General features: G+C 42.2%; 1 protein-coding gene across 7 annotated transcripts; it reads right to left on the reverse strand.

Moving 5' to 3' along the window:
• Positions 1-7,939: 7,939 nt before the first annotated feature.
• LOC131990884 (inverted formin-2-like) lies at positions 7,940-23,515 on the reverse strand. 7 transcript variants are annotated; one of them, XM_059356081.1, is made up of 23 exons: positions 23,431-23,515; positions 21,537-21,712; positions 20,264-20,525; positions 19,593-19,708; positions 18,342-18,501; positions 16,433-16,466; positions 16,210-16,351; positions 15,481-15,613; positions 14,195-14,782; positions 13,990-14,120; positions 13,830-13,891; positions 13,604-13,706; positions 13,399-13,484; positions 13,153-13,253; positions 12,206-12,276; positions 11,770-11,877; positions 11,619-11,689; positions 10,695-10,815; positions 10,444-10,608; positions 10,277-10,361; positions 10,019-10,141; positions 9,171-9,611; positions 7,940-8,292 (listed from the first exon to the last, which is right to left on the reverse strand). In XM_059356081.1, exons 2-23 carry the CDS (start codon positions 21,663-21,665, stop codon positions 8,246-8,248), a joined length of 3,279 nt encoding a protein of 1,092 aa, XP_059212064.1. In that variant the 5' UTR covers positions 21,666-21,712; positions 23,431-23,515; the 3' UTR covers positions 7,940-8,245. The 7 variants fall into 7 exon arrangements, with proteins under 7 accessions (XP_059212064.1, XP_059212068.1, XP_059212067.1 ...); XM_059356085.1 differs by having other exon boundaries at positions 21,537-21,686; positions 23,431-23,484; XM_059356084.1 differs by having other exon boundaries at positions 21,537-21,704; positions 23,431-23,477.
• Between the last annotated feature and the right edge of the window lie 70 nt (positions 23,516-23,585).

Consider the following 23,585-nt stretch of genomic DNA (forward strand, 5'->3'; position numbering starts at 1 on the left):
GACTGTTGGTCAGATTTCTGTGTGTTTATCAAAACACATTTGATGCATATTTAAACTGCTATATGTCAGATATTTTAATACATCGTCAAATTAATTCTACGACATATCCCCCCTTTAATGGAGATATCCATTAGCAACATCTACAGAAGTTAATTTGAAAGATGTGTGTTTCTATATAAACATGGGACCTCTATGAGATTTAAAAATTAAAAAGGAAACATCAGGCAGGTTTGGCTAGTGAGTTTTTCCTTTTGGGTGTGGGGACTTTCCTGCAAGATATTGCTTTGTGGACAAATAGGAGTTTGATATATTAGTATCTACATATACATTTTAAAAATGTACAATACATCAACAAAGTAAGACACTTTCTAATGGTTATGAGCAAACCTTCACCAAATACCTTGATTAATTATTATGAGATACCCAAGTGGATTATAAACATTAATAAATACTTCTATATGTTCTGTTTGTAAGATGCGGCTCAGTGTACAGTTCGTGAAAACCTCATACAGGCTGTCGTGTTTATGAGGAAAGTCGAACTGCGGTCCCACCCGCCTCGCTAGCTCGCCACTATGTTGTAGAAAATCTTTAAAGAAAACACTTGACGAACAGATAGATTCGAATCACAGCCTTGTGCGGGATTTATTTGGCAGATATTAAAAACAGATGATACAACGCATCCAACGGTCAGATCAACTCTGAGAGACAACACCCAGTTTCTCTCTTTTTACTTTGCAGGTTGGCGTGTCATTGTTTCTGTGTAACTAAGGGTCAACGTCCTGTCATTTCCTGTTATGAAAAACACTTGATATAAGAGCACACTTGGGATTTCCCAAATCCGAGCTGTTCATATCTCAATAAAGCAGAAGTTTCCTGTAAAGAGACTGTGACTGCTGCTATATGTCAGATATTTTAATACATCTTCAAATTAATTCTACGACAAAGGATGTGATATGACTGTAAACTGTAAAGTGACGTGGGTTATTATTATAGTTCTCACATGTCAAATGACTCTACCCCTCATAGGTATACTAGTATGGGTTGAAAATCACATTACAATAAATCAAAGTTGCCAGGATTTGAATATGACCAGCCCAGTTAATTCTGCACAGACAGGATGTGTAGGAATGACACAGTGAACAATGAGCTCTCAGGAGCTGGTGGGGGTGTATGAAGGAGGAAGTGAGACTCTCAACATTAGAGGAATGTGTGGAGAGCTTTGGAGAAACAATCACTCACACCAAATGCTAAAATGTCCTTAAACCTGCAACTATCCCCACTACGTTATAGGCTCAGGATGAGTCCAGGCCGGTCTGAAGTCCAGACTTCTCTTGATCATAAGTAATAAAAATGTTAACTGATAACTGTCACATAAGTGAAATCCTGAAGGTGATGAGGGAGCAGCTGCATGTTACCATGGCAGGACAGAACAGACAGGTGTTTAGTATGTAGTTAGCTGTAGTTGGAGAAATATTATTGTACATTCATTTACATTTTACATAGCAGAATGCTGGTAGGGGGGAGTCTGTCAGGGGATTGGGTGAACCAAATTTTAGAGTAATGAGGAGCCGTTTTGGCTAAGGCATTAATCAGTTTAATTCTGGTTTCCTTTGACATGTTGCATCGTATCCATGCTGAAGAGATGGAGTCAGAGACAAACGTAGGACATAACAGGAAACAACATTAAACATTAAAACCTTAGTTACCCAGATACATTGACGCACGAACCTGCAAGATAAAAAAGAGACTTTGAGTGTTGTCTCGCTCAGTGTTGTTCTGACTTTTGGATTTGTCTATCAGCTGTTTTTGATACTTGCAATATAAATCCCGCACAAGGCTGCTATTCGAATCTACCTGGTCGTCAGTTGATTTTCTTTAAAGATTTTCTAGATAGATAGATTTTATCCCTTTATTTATCCCAAGCTGGGAAATTACAGTGTAGCAGCAGCATTACACACATAGACAATGACAACACAATTAAATAAAAAGAACAACCTAGGCATACTTCAAGCAATAAAATATAAAAATACAATAAAAATACAATAAAAAATAAAGTGTCTAAAGAAGGATTATGTATTAAGGAGTAGAATAGAATTCCAGTGCAGAATAAATATGAATATACAGTATAAAAATGTAGGTGCTATGAAACAAATAAGGGGCAATGAACAGTGTGCATAAAAAACACATAAAGTGCATAGACAGTATGTAATGAACCAGACTATTGTTTGTTATTGTACAGTGTGATGGCATGTGGAAGGAAAGATTTTTTCTACAAGATCTACAACACACTCAGTTGAACCAAATATGTTAAGTTCAGCATTTGGCAAGAATGTACAGTCTGTTTTTATTTAAAGGGCCAGCAGATGGTTGCTATGGTGATGACAGGCCCATGCAAAAAAGAAAAAAGATTTCTAAAAATGTTCAACTAGCTTGCTGTTACTTGACAAATATTCTTCCTCAGTCAACAAAATCAACCAACAGACAACAAGCTTAAAAGGCAGAGCCCTTCAGCGTTCCTCTTCTAATATCTGTGTAACACAGGGAGTTCTCCATATATGGTTACACATGAAACACTTGAAGGCCATTGGTTTAACAGAGCTCAACATATCTAATTGTGTTGGCTAAAGGCTCTAACTCTCCACATCAAATATAACACAAGTCATAAAATACATCCAATACATTTCTAGATACATAAACATGGTCAAAAAGCTGTTCTTGTTGTATTTCTAAGAACACATGATACATGCAGGTTTTAAACCAACAGAATTCACTCAGAACTCACAGAACTCACACTGATATTTACTCAAGAAATGGTTGGAAAGGACAGTTTATTACCTTAATGTCACAGCTGGTGGAAAAGTGTCCGGAGCAGAAGTTTAGCTGTGAGCCAAGCTGATGACTGAACTGATGTGTCTGATGTGCCAACAGATTTCAGAATAAGTGAACGGAAACTGAGTCTGACTGCTCAGACAGGATGTTGTGGTCTGGGTGCAGCAGAGGTCAGCAACAAGTGCAGGTTAAGTGGATGTGCACGCTGTTTTCATCACTCATCTGTAAGTCTTCTCCTTCATAATAAAAGACTGTGTACAACTTGATGTATGAGCCTGATAACATTAATAAATAAAATCAGACCTAACAGGATCTGAGTGTTTCTGTGACTTCCTGTACTAGTGGGGCGGATTAGCTCAATATTTTACAACAATCGTTCACTTTGTGATAAAAGCATGAAATTTGGTAGATGTGTTGGTGAATATGTTTCGAACAAATCTGGATATTGGGCCACCTCAAAAGCGACCCCTAGTGGCCGTGGCAGGCATTTGTTATGCGAATAAATCAATGATGAATAAAAACTGCCCTTTTAATAATACCAACTGGTAATGAATTGTATATTGTTGTAAAGCCTGATTAGTCACCTTTACAACGAGGTACAGCTTGTAAGGATCGTGCATTCATGGAATGAGCAACGGGGCTAAACGTGTGGGTAGCACCCCCCAAAAATGTGCATCCCCTGTGTAGTGGGGTGGATTAGCTGAACAATCGTTAATTTTGTGATAAAAGCATCAAATTTGGTACACTCATTGCTGAATACATGTTTAATGAATCTGGATATTGGACCATGGCAAAAAAAATTCTGATGGCTGTGGCGGCCATTTTTAAAAATGGCCATTTAAAAGCGGCCATTTTTAAAAATGGCCGCTGGTGGTTACTGGCGAGGAATGCTTTGCCTACCCTACAGCTGCTGTTTCATGTTTTCAGCACCACAAATATAATTTAGAGACATGTTAAAGTGACAAAAGCTTTATTACAGTCTAATAGAAAAGAACATTAACTTTGTATAACATTTTATTAGGTCTTGATATTCCCATTCACAGGCTACGGCCTCTTCTTTGGCTTGTATTCTTCTGTTGCTCCTTAAAAAGAAAAAATAATTTCAATATTGTATGACCTGCAACAATAAAAACAAAACACAGTTAGACAGAGAAAAAAATCATACATTTTAAAAATTCTACTAGGGTTACTTGTAGCAGGTTACTCTTTCTGGCAAAATCCTTGTTCTGAGGTGTGTGACTTAGTCAGGCGGCTCAGCCAAATAAAGGGGACACGCCGGACTAGATCACCACATTTTTTCCACATACTCTATCATTATAGGTTTCAATTTTTAGTAGGAGCCACTCCATCAAGATTGCGGTGATGGCAGCCATATAAAGTCTATGAGAAATGCTATATCTTCCAAGCCACTTAGAAGGTCAATCTTGGTGTCAAAATATACATTTACTGGGTCCAGGAATCATTTAAAGCTATTGAGAATATCACTAGATGATTATTTGATCAGATAGATATGTTCATTTTCACTCAGACTGGGCAACTCGCTTCAAGTGCTGCAGCAGGGAATCCTGAGTTGAAACTGTTTGGAATCAATGTTCACGGGAGAGTGAGGATTAGCTGCCATGTACACTGCTCAAAAAAATCAAGGGTATGCTTTCATCTCATGTCAGATCTTGATCAACAAATTATTTACAGTGAGTCATCCAGTGATATTCTCAATAGCTTTAAATGATTCTTTGACCCAGAAAATGTATATTTTGACACCAAGATTGACCTTCTAAGTGGCTTGGAAGATTTATTGTTTCTCATAGACTTTATATGGCTGCCATCTCCTATCTGCAATCTTGATGAAGTGGCTCCTACCAAAAGTTGAAACCTATGGTGATAGAGGGCATGTGGAAAAATGTTGGTGCTTTTGTCCGGCGTGTCCCCTTTCTTCTCAGATCTGGTCCTAAGCCGCCTGACTAACTGTGATGGAGTTATAAAATACATTTTAAAAAAGAAAAAAAGAACCACATGGGCAAAGGAGACATTACATATAGTGTGTGTGTGCCTTTGTGTGTGTGTGTGCAGAGAGGGATGTCCACATTCCACAGGACATAATTTAACAGTGTCTTATTAAGCTTTCACACCCAACAGCCACTGATACATGTTCCAAGCTAACTAGCTAGCTTAAGTACCTATTTTTGCTATCTTGCTAATTTACTTTTCCGCCAAGGCCCATGATGATTGTTTTTCTCTTTAGCCTTTATGATGTTCATAGCATATTTTATTCATAATTATAACTGGTGAAATAAAATATTTAGACATACCTTGATGGACAGTCCACTGCACTGCTTGTCCCAGGAAGCAAATGCTAGCTAGCTCATTTGCTAGCTAGCTCAATGGCTAGTCCGATTGTGGTGGGGCAGGAAAAATAACTGAAAGAGTGTCTAACTGGATTTTTGTTAATTTAATATGTGTATTTACATTTTTTTAATTTACGTTTGTATATTTAGTTTAAATTTTTTTAATATTTTAAGAAATAATTTAAATATTTTTTGTAATTTTAACGAAGAAAATGACTGCTATGGCCACTAGGGGGCGAATTTGCGATGGCCTAATACACAGATTTGTTTGAAACATATCCACCAACACATCCACCAAATTGTGTGCTTCTATCACAAAATAAACAATTCTTGTGATTTATTGAGCTAATCCACCCCACAGGGGATGCACATTTTTGGGGGGTGCTACCCACACGTTTAGCCCCGTTGCTCATTCCATGAATGCACGATCCTTACAAGCTGTACCTCGTTGTAAAGGTGACTAATCAGGCTTTCCAACAATATACAATTCATCACCAGTTGGTATTATTAAAAGGGCAGTTTTTTTTTCATCATTGATTTATTTGTATAACAAATGCCTGCCACGGCCACTAGGGGGCGCTTTTGAGGTGGCCCAATATCCAGATTTGTTTGAAACATATTCACCAACACATCTACCAAATTTCATGCTTTTATCACAAAGTGAACGATTGTTCAGCTAATCCGCCCCACTATACAGACTGAAGGCTGCTGGAAACTCTCTGACCTGACCACAGCTCTTTGTCTCCGCCCCCTCCACCACCGCCGGCTCTCGTCCACTTTACAGACGAGGAGCCGCTCACACCGAACGAGCCTCATGAAAGTGACACCTGGTGTTATCATGAAAGAAATGGAGCTTTATTGCATGATCCATTTAGTGAACTAAACTAAACACTGATGAAATGAAGTTCAGCACCGACAGATGGAAGGAAGCAGAATAAAAGAACGAGAATAAAACATTTTAACGATCCGAAACTCTCATTATAGTCTGTTGATACGTGAAGTAGGGTGGCTTGTGCAGAAATAACAACAAAAAACAACCAACAACATATTTTGAGATGTTCAAAAATGACATGCTAAAACAAAAGTCATACTACAACATGTCGATTTTTGTCAAAAATGGTTAAATTTTAAAATGCTAAAAAATATTTTATTATAGTCTGTTTATATTTATTAGAGCATAGTTTGTCTGTAAAAGAGAGAAAAACACCATATTATTGGATGTCCAAAAATTGGACAAAATCAGAAAAGTCATACTATAACATGTCGAATTTTATCAATAATGGTCAAATTTTAAAATGCCTAAAAATGCTAAAAAAATATTTTATTATAGTCTGTTTATATTTATATTAGAGCATAGTTTGTCCATAAAAGAGAGAAAAACACCATATTATTGGATGTCCAAAAATTGGACAAAATCATATTGAATTTTGTCAAAAATTGTGAAATGCCTAAAAATACATCAAATGGGTCAATTATTGTCTGTTCATACAAGTTACAGGATAAAATGGCCAAGAATGACAGAAAAACACCATATTCCAAAAATCTTGGAAAGAGAGATCATGTGACTGGAATCATTGAAGTCATGTGACCACTTCCCAGGATTAAGAGACTTTAGTTGGTTTGTTCCAAGTTTACTTTCAATGTTTCCAGTTATGTTGATGATAAATTACTATTATTGCTCTGGATCAGTGCAACAACAGAGTCAGACCTTCACACGTGTTCCTGAGAGGTGCAACAGAGACATCCAACCACCAGATGGAGACACAGACCATGAGAGGTCTGAACCTGTCCTCTCCCAATGAGGACTCACCTTTATACTGCTACTGGGTTCAGCTGGGACACACCCAGAGACCAGGATCAGCTGGGACAGACCCAGAGACCAGGATCAACTGGGACGGACCCAGAGACCAGGATCAGCTGGGACGGACCCAGAGACCCAGAGAGAGTTTATAACTGATGTACCTGCTTGTTCAAAGGAACTTAACAACTAAACTAAAACTTTAGTTTAGAAGTTTAGGATCCCTGTCCTCCCTGAGTGTCACAGAGCAGAAGAAGAGGTTGTAGACCAGAAACAAAGTCCTGGATCTGATTTTAAAGAGAAGAGAGTTTGAGGTCAAAACGTATATTTGCACATATTGTCCATTATGCATATAAAGACACATGCTCACACTCACACACACACACACTCTCTCACACACACACACACACACACACACTTAGATAAACACACACTCACAAGCACAAATGCATGCACACAGAGTCAAACGTGAAAATTAGGCCCTAATCTTGTATATTTGACTAAAACGGACCAATAATAATGAAAAAAATATGAAAATTATATATAAATGTGTTGGTCTTGAGTTGCCGTAAAAAGTGAATAAAAAAAGTTAATATTTTTTTCTACATGTCCTAAAACCAGTCTGATGTCATGGGGTCCTTTTTGACCCCAGGAGGATGGGTGTATTAGTCGACTGGAGGATTAACAGGGGTTAATCTGCAAACAAGTTAATAATAATCAACTATTCAACTTTAACTGACCAGGACTGGACCAGGACCAGGACTAGGACAGGACCAGGACTAGGACAGGACCAGGACCAGGACCAGGACCAGGACCAGGACAGAAACAGACAACGTCTAACAGAAACATTCAGAGTCTTAACTTCTTGAACTGATTTTATATTCAACAATGTTTACAAACAAACACACGAACAGCCTCTGGTGTTTTCAAACAGTAAAACAGTAAAAATATAATTTCATCACAATAATCTCAACTGGCAGATCAATAATGATCCAGTTATTACTGTCTGATCAATAATCAATAATCATCGATCAATAACTGATAGAACTGATTGATCTGTTTTTCATTTCATTCTTTTAATTAGTGGAAAATAATAATCAAACAGAAAACAGGTTTTAATATTTGATCAATCAGCTGATCAGGAAGTTACTTTGTGTCTTTATGATGAAATCAAACAGAACTGAAATTAAAAATGTTTTTTTGGAGTAAAACTGTGAAGAGTGAACAGCTGCTGACAACCACAGAAGAAGAAATTAGCTGATGATGTCATCAGTCAGTGTGACAGGCAGCCGCTCTTCGGCCGGCGTCTGGACCCCACGGCTAAACACCAAAACACAACAAACAAACAACTTATTTACACTTTTCACATGTTTGAGTTTGTGAGAGACGATATTTTATGAAGGGAGTAAAGATGAGTTTTAATATCTGAACAGAAATTAAATACAAACAGAGACGCTTTCACCTGATTGTGATCAAATGTAACTTTGTCTGTGACGAATAGACCATCCTTGTTTTCTTCAATGCATTTGTTTGGACATTTTTCATGGTTTATTGATAATAATAAAAACCATTATGAATAAAACCATGTTAAATGTCTAGCTCTTAAATTAAACTCTTATCAGATATTTTTGTTGTTATCATTATATTTGTCCAAACAAATGAACCTTTAGTTGAACCAGACATTAAAATGAACAAGAAACTGAAGAAAACAAGCTGGTCTAATCATTTTTCCATAACTGTATGTATGTATATATATATATATATAAATATATATATACACACACACATATGTTGACATATGCTGATAACCCACAAGTCTTTACTAACATGCCCACTTTATGCTGATAACCCACGAGTCTTTACTGACATGCCCACTTTATGTTGATGACCCACGAGTCTTTACTGACATGCCCACTTTATGTTGATGACCCACAAGTCTTTACTGACATGCCCACTTTATGCTGATAACCCACGAGTCTTTACTGACATGCCCACTTTATGCTGATAACCCACGAGTCTTTACTGACATGCCCACTTTATGTTGATGACCCACGAGTCTTTACTGACATGCCCACTTTATGCTGATAACCCACGAGTCTATACTGACATGCCCACTTTATGCTGATAACCCACGAGTCTATACTGACATGCCCACTTTATGTTGATAACCCACATTACTGGAGAAGTTTTAACGAGACCTGCTGGACTGGTCCTGGACTTCTTTGCTGGATCTACTGGACCAGAATCTGTATCCTTGTTGTCTTCAGTTGCTCTCATTTCAAATGATGTGATCTCTTCAAACTCAGACTCCTCTTGGTGTTCTCCGGACTCTGCAGGAACCCCATCCCTAGTCTCAGGGTCAGGACAACTGGAGCCCGCCTCAGAGTCCTGGACTGTGGTCTGGATCTGGTCCCGTTCTGTGGCAGCAGCTTTAGTAGAAGTGGAAGCTTCAGAGGGGTTTTGGATATCTGGGGGGCCTCCATCATTCTTGGCTGACCCTGGTTCTGGTCTTGGTCTGGCCACTGGATCTGAGTGGGTCTGGACTGCCTCTGGTAGTTCTGTGGGCTTCTCTGATTGGCTGAAAACAGACGAGTCGGACTCGTCCACAGCCAATGACCTCTGTATGACGGCAGGACGATCTGACCACAACAACACAGTCGAACACGGAGTAAAACAGTCCACCGGTCCACTACAGTCCACTCCAGTCCACCACAGTCCACTACAGTACTCTACAGTCCACTACAGTCCTCTAAAGTCCACAGCAGTTCACTACAGTCCTCTACAGTCCACTACAGTCCTCTACAGTCCACCACAGTCCACTAAAGTCCACCACAATCCACCACAGTCCACTACAGTCCACTACAGTCCTCTACAGTCCACCACAGTCCTCAGTCCTCTACAGTCCCCAACAGTCCATTACAGTCCCCAACAGTCCTCAGTCCTCTACAGTCCCCAACAGTCCATTACAGTCCCCCGTAATCTATTGCAGTCCCCAACAGTCCTCTACAGTCCCCAACAGTCCTCTACAGTCCTCTAGAGTCCTTACCATGGACTCTGCTGTCCCTCTCGGCTCGTGGTCTGGTCTTCTTCAGGTTGTAGCCCTTCCTGATCTCAGCCAGCAGGTTGTCGATGATGCAGCCTTCGTCCTGGTTGGACACGTCCTTCCTGACTGGAGGACAGACACTTGTTGTCATTCTGAGGTTTTGTTGCTGAGACATGTTCAGCAGCAGCAGCGATCTGATTGGCTGTTGGTCGGGACCTGCTGACCCTAGCCTAGGACGTGTCCCTGCAGAGCTGGACTCACTCAGTTTGTTGGTGTCTCCTCTGAGTTTCCTGTCCTCCTCCTGCTGCTTCCTCCTCTTCTCCTGCTGCCGGCGACTCTCGTTCTCCTGACGACATCAGGGACAGCGTCAGCCGATCAGAGTATGGATCACATATTGATTGTTATCTGTGCTGTGATTGGCTGCTGACCTTGATGGCTCTGAGGAACAGGCCTCTGAAGGTCTTGATGGTGTTGAGGAGTTCCTCCACAGAGAAGCTGCTGCTGTCCTCACACAGGTAGACGGACAGATCCGTCCTCCGGTCCTCCACCGAGGACAACAGCTGCTGCAGCTGCTCGCACGCCTGCAGGCTCTCCTGACAAACACCACAGAAGAAGAAGAGGGCGGGGCGAGTAAATACACAATAACATGAAGTGAAGGTGAGTGAAGCTCCTGCAGTACCTGGAGGACCGACAGGTGCTGCTCCTTCAGCTCCGCCGGCGAATCGACAACCTTCCTCTCACAAGTTCTCAGCTGCTTCATCAGAGCTCTGCACTCAGACTGCATCGAGTCCAGGTTCAAGCTGCAGACACACACACTCAACATCTGTCCAGCTTCTGTCCAACATCTGTCTAATAACGGTTCAACATCTGTCCAGCATCTGTCTAATAACTGTCCAACAACTGTCTCACATCTGTCCAATAAACGTCTAATAACTGCCTAACAACTGTCCAACATCTGTCTAACATCTGTCTAACATCTGTCCAACATCTGTCCAACATCTGTCCAGCATCTGTCCAGCATCTGTCCAACATCTGTCTAACAACTGTCTAACAACTGTACAACATCTGTCTAACATCTGTCTAACATCTGTCCAACATCTGTCCAACATCTGTCCAGCATCTGTCCAGCATCTGTACAACATCTGTCCAACAACTGTCTAACAACTGTCTTACATCTGTCTAACAACTGTCTAAAAACTGTCTAAAACTGTCTCACAACTGTCTAAAAACTGTCTTAAACTGTCTAACAACTGTTCAACATCTGTCCAACAGATGTCTAATAACTGTCTGACAAAACTGTCTAACAACTGTCCAACATCTGTCCAACATCTGTCTAACAACTGTCCAACATCTGTCCAACATCTGTCCAAAAACTGTCCAAAAACTGTCCAACAACTGTCCAACATCTGTTTGATTGTTCCTGTCTGTTCTGTGTTAACTGCACTAACTTTTATATACAGTTTGACTGATTGAACATTAATAAAAAAGAAACATTGATAAATAAATCTCCTCTAAACAAACAGTCTTCAGTAAAAAAATGAACTGAAACCATTTTTCAGACGCATTAAAATACAAATATAATAAGTAATGAGTTCTTTGTCACCCAGCAGCCTTTTCACAGATCTCCAAATCTTCTGGCAGGTTCAGCAGGTCTGGATGGTTCTTCTCCACCTCCTGTTCATCAGAAACAACAACACAGCTGAGTTTAACAGGAACCAGTGAGACCAGTGAGACCAGTGGGACCAGTGTTGTACCTGCAGGATGTGGTGCAGCAGGGTGATTCTGGACTTGTTGGCTTTCGTCTCCGTCAGTTTGAGCAGAGTGCTGATCTTAAAACCTTCGGCGTTCCCCGTGTGCGTCCCCTGACAGTTTTCACAGTAATAATAACATAAAATAATAACGATAATAAATAATGTAAAGGTCAGGAAGAGGCAGAAAACCCACACTGATAATAGAAAAAAGACATGTATAACATCAACAACAAGTTATAATGACAACAACAAAAACAACAATATAAAAACAAACATATGAACATGATATAAAAGTGTGTTTGTGTGTGAATTAGAGTGTTAAAACAGCAGTTAAATGGGCTTTTAAACGTCTTCTGAAACATTTTATAGAGATGGAGTTCTCTGGTTTTCCATCATTTAGTCCCTAAATTTAACAATAAATATATAATAATATTCTCACGTAGTTGAGGAAGTTTCCAACACTCAGGATGAGTTTACAGAAGCTGGGCAGACGAGTGCTCTCCCTCACACCTGAACACACACACACACACAGTCATATATTATTCATAAAACAGCAAATTGTAAGATTGTTGAGAACCCGCCATGGTTTGTGTTGGCCCAGTGGAAGCATGAATTAGTTTATTTTACGTCCATTTAATGAAAGGTGAGCTCAGCCCAACTGGCCCCGGGTCAGGGTACCTAACGATCACAATAACTCGTTACTTCACTAAGATACTCTTCATTAAAGTTATTTAACACTCATGGGCCTCCTCCTTTTTGACCCCAAAGCATCCTTTATAGATAATATAAATGTCAACTTTTATACATTTTTACGTGTTTTATAAATTATTATAACACCCATGGTCCTCAGGGGTCAAAAAGCACCCCATGACATCAGACTGGTTTTAGGACATGTAGAAAAAAAAATATTATCAACTTTTTTTTTCACCTTTTAAGGCAACTCATGACCAACACATTGATTTAAAATTTTCTTTTTTTTTGTTTCATTATTATTGGTCAATTTTAGTCAAATATACAAAATGAGGCCTCATTTCAAGAGAAAAAAAAAGGAATAAAACCTGAAATTTTTTTTCAATAGTAATAGTACAAAAGAACATTTCTTGATAGGAATGCACGGAGTAGGTTATGTCAACTTTTAGTGAAACTTATGTTTTGAAAACATTGTTCATTTTTAGATGACAGCAAAAAAATTAGGGCCTAATTTTCAAGTTTGACTGTGTGCATGCATGTGTGCTTGTGAGTGTGTGTTTGTGTGTCCTTGTGAGAAGATATGTACCTGTGAGTGTGTGTTTGTCTGTGTGTGTGTGTGTGTGTGTGTGTGTGTGTGTGTGTGTGTGTGTATGTGTGTGTGTGTGTGTGTGTGTGTGTGTGTGTGTGTGTACAGACTCTGGCAGGCTTGGTCCAGCAGCTCAGCTTTGGGCTTCAGAGTCTGCAGAACACAGCTGCTCTCCTCACACAGCAGCATGCACTCGGTCCTCAGAGCGTAACTACAACAAACACACACACACACACACACACACACACACACACACACACACAGGTAACTCCCACTGAAAAATAACTGATTAGCTTCAGTTAGCTTAGCATCGTCACACAGCCGGGAGGTTTATTGAAGCTGCAGGTGTGTCCTACCTGGGGACGTCCAGCAGGTGCAGGTAGAACTGATCCACGGATGACAACTGGTCCCTGTCAGCCTGGTGAGACTTCAGGTTCTCCACCTGAGGACGGACAGGTGAGGGACAGGTGAAGGACAGGTATAGGACAGGTGAGGGACAGGTGAGGGACAGGTGAGGGACAGGTGAACGACAGGTGTTTTAGAGTCCTTGTGACCTCTGACCTCGTGTTTCTCTGGCAGCAGTTTGATCAGCTGTTTCAGGACCTCCACATCAAACCTGGACCTGTCTCCTCTCCAGATCAGAGACACAAAGTCCTCATGGGAACTACAGGAGAGACAGGTGAGACAGGTGAGACAGGTGAGACAGGAGAAGGACAGGTGAGACAGCCACCTGTCCTTGATTTGTTTCTATTGGCTGAGAGACGTTGTTGATATTTGAACTGGTCACCATTTGAAGTGCTTTAGGAAGATGTTGAGGTTTAGGCTTTTCTTGGCGTCGATGAAGGAAATCTGTGGACAAAGTTACCACATGAGGACAAACAGACTGGCGCCTGTCCTCGACCCACAGGTGAGGACATGTCTCTACACTCTCAGGTGAACGGCTGTACCTCTTTGGGCTCAGTCTTGGCTTTGGTTCTGGTCTTGGTCTCGGTTGGAGGAAGACTGAAGAGCTGCTCGATGCTGCAGTAATCTGGTTCCACCGGATCCAAGGACGCTGATGTCCACAAGGACTGAGGAGCTGCAGAGAGACGGACGGGGACACGGTCAGTGATCCAGATATGAAGACCTGAAGTCCAAACCCTCAACACTCACCTGTCAGCGCTCTGGACGGGAGCTTCTGCCAGTTCAGTTTCTTCATACGGAGGGTGGGACACGGGGCGGAGCTGGAGGACGGACTGCCCAGACCCTGAACTACCTGGGCTACGATGACTCCACCTGGAGGAGCCCCTGACCCAGGTAAAGGAGGTGGAGGAGGAGGTGCCCCTGATCCAGGTAAAGGAGGAGGAGGAGGAGGTGGAGGAGCCCCTGACCCAGGTAAAGGAGGAGGAGGAGGAGGTGGAGGAGCCCCTGATCCAGGTAAAGGAGGTGGGGGAGGAGGTGGAGGAGCCCCGGATCCAGGTAAAGGAGGTGGGGGAGGAGGTGGAGGAGCCCCTGATCCAGGTAAAGGAGGTGGAGGAGGAGGTGGAGGAGCCCCTGATCCAGGTAAAGGAGGTGGAGGTGGAGGAGGAGGTGGAGGAGGAGCCCCCGATCCTGGGAAGGAGGTGGGAGGAGCGCATGGCGTGGCAGCGTCTGGTAGTCGAGTCTGCACCGCCCTGTCGATGGTCCGGATCCTGTGATTGGCTGAGAGGGCCTTCTGGGGGAGGAGCCTGTCCAGCAGACAGTCAGCAGGCTGGGAGTCAGCTGAATGTACAAATAAGACAAAAACAAACAAGTTATTCTCAAAGCTGCTCCGGTTCTACCTGCACCTTTAAAAGGGGTCATCAAAACATCTGGTGCTGAATCTGAATAAATAAATAATTCCCGTTTAAATGAACATGAGCCTCACTGCAAACAAGCCCAACTCCCTGAATGATCAGCTGCTGAAGGAAGCTTCAATAAGGACCAACATGAAGTCCACTCAGACGCCTTTACTCCTCCAACTCCTCTCAGCTCCTCTCAGCTCCTCTAAACTACCCATAGCTCCTCTCAGCTCCTCTCAGCTCCTCTAAACTGCCCTCAGCTCCTCTAAACTCCCCTCAGCTCCTCTAAACTCCACTCAGCTCCTCTCAGCTCCTCTAAACTCCCCTCAGCTCCTCTCAGCTCCCCTCAGCTCCTCTAAACTCCCCTCAGCTCCTTTCAGTCAGTTTTTCAGGGCTTCACTCTTTAACATGAACTTTTTTAACTCTATGTGGTGACTGAGTCGGTTGTGATGATGAGCAGACAGCTGCTGGTGTAACTTTTTACAAAAAGCAAAACTGTTTTTGAGGAGGTTGAGGAGATTTTCTGAGCTGTCAAAGTGTGAATAAATGCATCAAACAGAACCCTCAGCTCCTCCGGTCCAAACCAAGCCAGTAAACCTGGCTTCTGACCCACACCTCTGGATCTGAGCGGTCACTTACAGTCCTGGGACAGCAGGGAGGCTCTGTCAGCCAGCAGCTCCAGAGCCAACCAGACGTCAGATCTGTCCGGATCCACCAGCAGCAAGGCCTGGAGGATGGACAGGAGCTGGACGGAGGACGGACTGCTGGACACCTGGACAGAGACGGATACAGACATGGAGGTTCAGTCTTCACTGGGACGTAACGACACACTCAGCTCACCATTCGATACCATTTCTGACACAGGGTTAACGGTACGATTTTCTCACAATGTCTTATTTTTTAAGCTTTAAGATAACTTTATTAATCCCACAATGGGAAATTCCACCTCTGCATTTAACCCTTCCTTTACACACCAGAGAACACACCATGCTTATGGGCTTGTAGACACACTGTGACTGAAAAAGATGATTCATTATTTCTCAGACTAAAAACATTTCTGAGGTGTAACTGCAAACACAAACTAAAATATATAAAAACTAAACACATTTTCTCTTGTATTTAACAAGTTAAAGATTATATTTTAATTTCTCAGAGGCAAACGTCACACGTCCTCTTAAAACTGCACCAAAAATTATATTTAGATTATTTTAACAAATCCCACATCAAAATAACTAAATGAGTAATGTTAGCTATCAGTTAGAAAGCTAAAGTTAGCTTATATCCACTCTTGTCCTCTTAAATTTCAGTTTTTGAGCTTGTAAAAGGTATTTGTGGAGGCGGTGGCGTTATGCAGGTGCAGCAGGTCACCTTGGTGAAGAGGGAGGTGAAGACCTGCTGGTGGCTGCTCATGTCGATGCCTCCGTACAGTCTCTCCATTTCCTCCTCGTCCTCCGTCAGAGAGTCCTCAAACGCATCACACTGGATGTTCAGGTCCTGGTCCTCCGTGTCCCTGGAGGCCCAGAGGCAGACAGAGGTCACACACAGACAGACAGCGTGCTCGTTGTTCGATTATTAAAAATAAAACCTGTACCTCAGCCTGGGCAGGTCGTCCAGCAGCTGCAGTCCTGTAACAACATGTTTACAGTGAGAAAATCTGACAAAAGTATGCGTTCATTAACAACATCACAATTTTGGGGGAGTCAAGTATACCTCGCCACACACCTGGACAAAAACACACCACCTGGATTTAGCTAAGCGGACAGGTCCGAGCCTCCCATTGGATAATCACTGCACTCTTTCATATTTATACTGAGCAAAAAATATAAACGCCCCATGTCAAATATTGACTCCACATAGAGTTAACAACTCTCAGTGAACATATGCTGACTTTTACTTGTACAGCAGGATTATTTCTCTTGATTTGTGTAACACTTTAATCCATCTCTCTGTCAAGGAGCAGATGACACTCCTCTTACTGGGACAATAAAAGACCCCAACATGTCAAGTTTAGTCATAAGTCCTCATGCCTCAGATGTCTTAGGTCATGCTGGATGCAGAGACGACCACCAGAGATCGCTGTGCAGCTGAATGTTAATTATCGGACGCTAGACCATTTGAGAGTTCGTATTCTCAGGACATGTCGCCCATAGAGCATCTTTGGGATTTTCTGGACCGACGTGTTGTGTTGGAGCAGTTCCGTGTGGCCCTCAGGGAAGAATGAAATAACATTCACAGTAATGTAATTACTGTAATTCACATAAGTAATGGACGTTGATCTGAAGATTAGTCATTAACAAAAATAAATTCTGATCGCTTCAAATATTGGTTTATTGGTGTATTTGGGAGCCTAACGTTTGGGGTTGGCTTCAACTGGTCAGGACTCGGTTCAGCAACGACATCTGCTCAGCCGACTGCCTGAATATACTGAATGAGCAGGTTTTTTCTTCCTTGGACACATTCCAGGATGACAAAGCCACGATTCATCAGGCTCAAACTGTGAAAGAGTGATTCAGGGAGCATGAGACATCGTTTACAGAGTCCAGACCTGAACCCTCCTGAGAGTCTTCGGGATGTGCCAGAGACTCACCCGTCAATGACACAAGATCTTCAACTCTGCACAGAAATAAATGTTGTGACATTGCAGAAGCTAATCGGCATGATGCCACGGGGAATGTGTCAAAGCTAAAGGCGTTCCAAGAGATATCAGTGTGACTTCTTTTGGCCGGGCAGTGTAGCAACAATGTGGAAAACCCTGGCAACCCCGTCGCACAATCCCTACACTGTTTCTGAAAACATTTCAGGAGACAAAAAACAATCCGGATTTTTCATTATTTAGTGCTGTAGTTTGACAGTTTGACCTTCTGGACTTTATCTGAAACAAGCTGTTTTGACCTTTGACCTTTGAAAATCAAAAATCTTGAGTCCAAGTGGACGTTTGTGCCAAATTGAAAGGGACAGTAGAGATGATTTGCTGTATGATGTTTATACTCCAGCCAGTGTTACTGCAGCAGATGTTCTGCTTGTTCCCAGTGTGGAGAACCAACAAACAAAACATGTTTCAACCATCTGAACATGTTCTGCCTGTTTATCTGTCACTTGTTGCTACCAATGAAATGTCTAACAGCAACAGAAATCTGTGGACATATGGTCTCCTGCCTGCAGCTTCTCTCATCTGCTGACTGAGGACCAGTACTTCATACAACCTCACTGCAAACTAACCCTTTAAAGACATTCCCAAACATTCCCCTCTGAGCTACACAGGGGCATACAAACCTCAGGGACAGAAACCCTGCAGCTCCGAGCACCTGCTGCAGACCCTTCAGGTCCTTTTAGCTCACAGCAAAAGTCACAACTTACATCTCAACTACTTTCAGGACTCGTCGGCTGATTTCAGCTTGATTACAAACGTGTTGCATCCTTTCCGAGTAACACTCGGACTGTTTTATCTTTTTAATAATGGTGTTGCATTATCCCCTGACGTGTTGAAGGATGCGTCTTACCAATGAACTCGTGTCGCAGCCGGTCCCTCCTCCTCAGGTCCTCTTGTCCCAACACGAGGACGTTGATGACGCTCATCAGCGACACCATGTACGGGACGTTATCGGTGCCGTGGAGCTCGTTCATCACCACACTGAAGCGATACTGCTGCTTCTTCAGACTCTGAACACAAACACAGGACGTCATATCAACCAAAACACAAACACATTCAACTTTATGACTCAGAAAAGGTCTGTCTGTTTATTTCTTCTCATATGAACACACTCAGGGTAAAGAGGATGCAACTTTAAACACAGCTACACATGTTTTAATCCTTATAAAAGGAGGGCAGATATCTGATCTGTGGAGAATGTTTGGTGTTTGCATAGGTCACGCCTCAGAGCGACTGAAAACAAGCCTGAGCCAAGTCGATGCCAGGAATATGGCTGACATTTGGAAGTGATGTGAGATTAGTTGAGTGTTATCTGCAGCCACACCCGCTGGTTCACTCACTGATAACAGGTGACACAAAGAAAGAGCTGATAATGAACCAGGTCAGCTCAGTCCGCTTTTAAAAGCCTGGTTAGACTTAATATTCGGTCTTTCTGCACAAGACAAGCTTAAACCCACAGAACTATGACGTAAGTAGACGAGGTAGCAAATAGTTAAGGTAAAGCCGCCAAACAACTGGACTTGATGCAGAATTTAAAAAGCTGGCCCATCCCTGTGTCCACAGAGAGATTATTATTGTTATTAGTTTATTTCCTGATTGGCAGGATGTAATTTCCAAATAAAATGAATCTCGTGAACAGGCAAACATGTATATTCATGCTGTTTTAGGAATAAATTAATGAATACTATACAGAAAGAGGCAACTAGGGCTGTTAATCACGAACCCACAATAACCAATTAATTAATTAAACAGTTATTATATTGTTATTAAAGCAGCCTGAAGCCAAGGCATGCTGGGCAGCTGGTGGTCAGTCTGGATAAAGTCATCACAGTTAGCAGAGATATTTAACGTCAGTTTATAACAGTTCAACATGACCAGAGCTCCCTCCAAGCATTAACGCTCAGTGTGTTAGTGCGTCTGGTTACTGTTGCAGCTTGTCAGCAGCACGCTGCATGCAAGACATCGGCCTCGTCCGTTATCACGGTTATTAACTTAAATTACACTCAACAGAAATCCTCCACAAAAACATCGAAGCTCTGCGAGTTACGTGTGCAGATTGGGGTCATAAAAAAGAGGAGGCGACCCCTAGACCTGTGTTTACCTTGTAGTGGTCCAGGGCGTCCAGGGCCAGGCCGTGTCCCTGGGGGTCGAACAGAGCCAGGGCCGCCAGCAGCTCAAACACCTGCATCTTTACCATGACGTTACACGTGTCCAGAGCTGAGGGGACACGAGACAGCCCAGGTGAGTCCACAAACACCAACCAGGTGTCTGACTCCACCTGAAGAACCATTAAAACCAACAACAAGGAACCAAACAAAGACAGAAGGACCAAAGAAAGAAAGAATGACCAAAGAAAGAAAGACCAAAGAAAGAATGACCAAAGAAAGACAGAAGGACCAAAAAAAGAAAGAACAAAGACAGAAAGAAAGACCAAAGAATGACCAAAGAAAGACAGAAGGACCAAAGAAAGAAAGAACAAAGACAGAAGGAAAGACCAAAGGAAGACCAAAGAAAGAAAGAAAGACCACAGAAAGACAGAAGGACCAAAAGAAGAAAGAACAAAGACAGAAGGAAAGACCAAAGGAAGACCAAAGAAAGAAAGAAAGACCACAGAAAGACAGAAGGACCAAAAGAAGAAAGACCAAAGAAAGAAAGAAAGAAAGAAAGACCAAAGGAAGAAAGAACAAAGAAAGACAGAAGGACCACAGAAAGAAAGGAATAAGGACCAATGAAAGAAAGAAAGAAAGAAGGTCCTGATCTGGATGAACCTACCCTGGGTCAGGGTCCTGACGTAGCCCTGGTTGTCCAGGATGAAGTGCAGTCCTTCAGATGAGTTCATGACCGCTCGGACGCAGGCGACGCAGGTCAGCTGCAGCAGAGCGTCGGCGATGCGCGAGCAGCCGCGGCCGGACAGACGATCCAACGCCTCCATCAGCAGGTCCAGACCGCGCTGCTCCAGGAACTGAAGCATCCAGGCCCGGTCGCTGGCCTCCAGCCGCCGCCGCAGACCAGAGTAGTTCACCACTGTCGGAACCTGGAGGACCACAGAGAGCTCAGTTTCAAATGAGTCAGTCAGTCAGTCAACAGTCAACAGTCAGTCAGTCAGTCAGTCAGTCAGTCAGTAGTTCACCACTGTCGGAACCTGGAGGACCACAGAGAGCTCAGTTTCAAATGAGTCAGTCAGTCAGTCAGTCAACAGTCAGTCAGTCAGTCAGTCAGTCAGTCAGTCAGTTAGTCAGTAGTTCACCACTGTCGGAACCTGGAGGACCACAGAGAGCTCAGTTTCAAATGAGTCAGTCAGTCAACAGTCAACAGTCAGTCAGTCAGTCAGTCAGTCAGTCAGTCAGTTAGTCAGTAGTTCACCACTGTCGGAACCTGGAGGACCACAGAGAGCTCAGTTTCAAATGAGTCAGTCAGTCAACAGTCAACAGTCAGTCAGTCAGTCAGTCAACAGTCAGTCAGTCAGTCAGTCAGTCAGTCAGTCAACAATCAGTCAACAGTCAGCCAACAGTCAACAGTCAGTCAGTCAGTCAGTAGTTCACCACTGTCGGAACCTGGAGGACCACAGAGAGCTCAGTTTCAAATGAGTCAGTCAGTCAGTCAACAGTCAACAGTCAGTCAGTCAGTCAGTCAGTCAGTAGTTCACCACTGTCGGAACCTGGAGGACCACAGAGAGCTCAGTTTCAAATGAGTCAGTCAGTCAGTCAGTCAACAGTCAGTCAGTCAGTCAGTCAGTCAGTCAGTCAGTTAGTCAGTAGTTCACCACTGTCGGAACCTGGAGGACCACAGAGAGCTCAGTTTCAAATGAGTCAGTCAGTCAACAGTCAACAGTCAGTCAGTCAGTCAGTCAACAGTCAGTCAGTCAGTCAGTCAGTCAGTCAGTCAACAATCAGTCAACAGTCAGCCAACAGTCAACAGTCAGTCAGTCAGTCAGTCAACAGTCAACAGTCAGTCAGTCAGTCAACAGTCAGTCAGTAAGTCAGCATATGAATAGTTTGGGTGCAGACCTGCTGTGCTGTGATATATATATAGTTTCAGGTCCTACCTGCAGCAGTCTGATGCAGAGTTCGGGGCCGGCGTTCTCCAGATTGGCGTCCAGCTCGGCGTCCGGCTCGTCCGCGGCGCTTCCTGTCACGTGCTCCTTCACTGCTCCCCACTTGGTTTTGGCCGCCATGACGGCGAGCGGCTGCAGAGCCTGAAGCGTTCAGATGTTCTGTTGGTCTGACAGATCAAATATCAACGCTCCGTCCAAACCTGAACCTCTATAAATAAACATCAGGTTCTAAACCAAGCAGAACGCCACAACCTGCTCATTCTAGTCCCTCCAACAGAAAACTGACAGAGGCGCTTTAGCTTCTGTTCAAATACACTTTGTGATATGTGACTCAGTGCTGATGATAAACATCCAGTGCATTACAATAAATAATAAACTAACATGAGACAGAGTGATTCATGCGAAAGAAATACAATAAATATTTAATTTATGCCCCTTATTAAGAAATATTATTGCACTTGTCAGTTGATTTTAGTTTATATTCTTTATTTGGACTCGTGTGATGATCTAAAATGTGAGTCGTGAATCTGAGGAATGTTTGTATCAGCTGATCTGCAGACGAGACACACAGCCATTGTCCTGCCAGTGTGTGTGTGTGTGTGTTTGTGTGTGTTGAATGTCTTCAGTGTTTCAGCTTCTGAATTTGAGCTCAAACAGTCGATTCATCAAAATGAGTCTGAAACTTTTCTGTTTTCAGCTAATATTTGTTTACATGATTGCTTTTTCACATGCAAAATCTATATAATCTATATTATAATGTATCTATAAAATCTATAAAATGTGTCTCTGAGGAGCAGAATTTAATGTTTTTAAACAGAATCTGTTTTATTTTTAATGACACATGGAGAATAAAGAGATTCTGACTCTAATATCAACATTTAACACAAGTAATGGTCACTTTTTACAACTGATGATGCATTCAGGGACCGTCTGAAAGTTCAGACTCTGTTGATAAAGTGTTTTCACAGTTTCTGTCTGAGATAAATGAGGATTTTAGACAATCTCTTAAAGAAAACAAACGTTCAGAGGGTGAAGAAAAGAGATTTAAAAAATGGTAAAAGCTTTTTAAATGTTTCGCTGTCATAAATAAAGTAAATTACATGAATAATGAAATATTTGATGAATAAATATCTGGTGACCTTTAATCGCTGAAATGATTCTTTGAAGAAGAAACTTTATCTTCGTCACAAAGTTCATGTTTACTGATGGTTCAAGACAAACAGCCAACAGGAAACAGCTGACTGAAGGAATCTGCATAAAAAGTTCAATTACATTAAAAAAAATAAATGTAAAAATAAAAGTGAATCATTGCTGTTAATATGTGGATCAATCAGGCCTGTCAGCATTAAACTGATGTTTCTCTGTGACCCCACAGCTGACTGGCTCTGGTCCCAAACCAGACTCCCTTTAAAACTCACTCAATTTAAGGTTTCTTCACAATTTAACAAAAGAGTGCAAAAAAACATCAACAGCTTTAATTCTGTTGACATAAACACAATATTCAGATGAATTCTGCAAAGTCGGAATCCAACAGAAAGCTCTCTGTTTCTGTTAAAATCCGTTTTATTTACGTTAACTCTAGAAGAATGACAGTTTCTGCTGTGTGTTTTGGTGGATTCTGACGTTAGTGTCGCAATAAAAGCACATTTGAAAGTATTTTAAAATGTGCATCAGAAAGTCTGAGCGGCTGAACACATGCCGAAGGACAGAGAGCTCAGCAGAGATTCAGCTGGTGTTTTAGTTTCAACTCATCAACAGCTGTTTGTTTACAAATAAGACAACATGATTTAAAATCAACGGTTTTTACACCAAGTTCGGCAGCGAAAGACAAAAACAATCAGGACTGATTTGTTTCATCACACAAAGTTTTTCATGAGTTTCTCACCTGAATTGAAAGATTCTTTGTGTTTATTCCAACGGAAAGAGATCAGCTGTGTCCGTACCGGGAGCACCGTCGGTCCTCTAACACGTCCGCAGCATGTGGGCGGGGTCAGAAGTCACGGTGGTCAATAACTTAATAAACAAATATATATATTTTTT

Source organism: Centropristis striata, chromosome 18 (assembly GCF_030273125.1).
Source record: "Centropristis striata isolate RG_2023a ecotype Rhode Island chromosome 18, C.striata_1.0, whole genome shotgun sequence".
NCBI classification, from domain to species: domain Eukaryota; kingdom Metazoa; phylum Chordata; class Actinopteri; order Perciformes; family Serranidae; genus Centropristis; species Centropristis striata.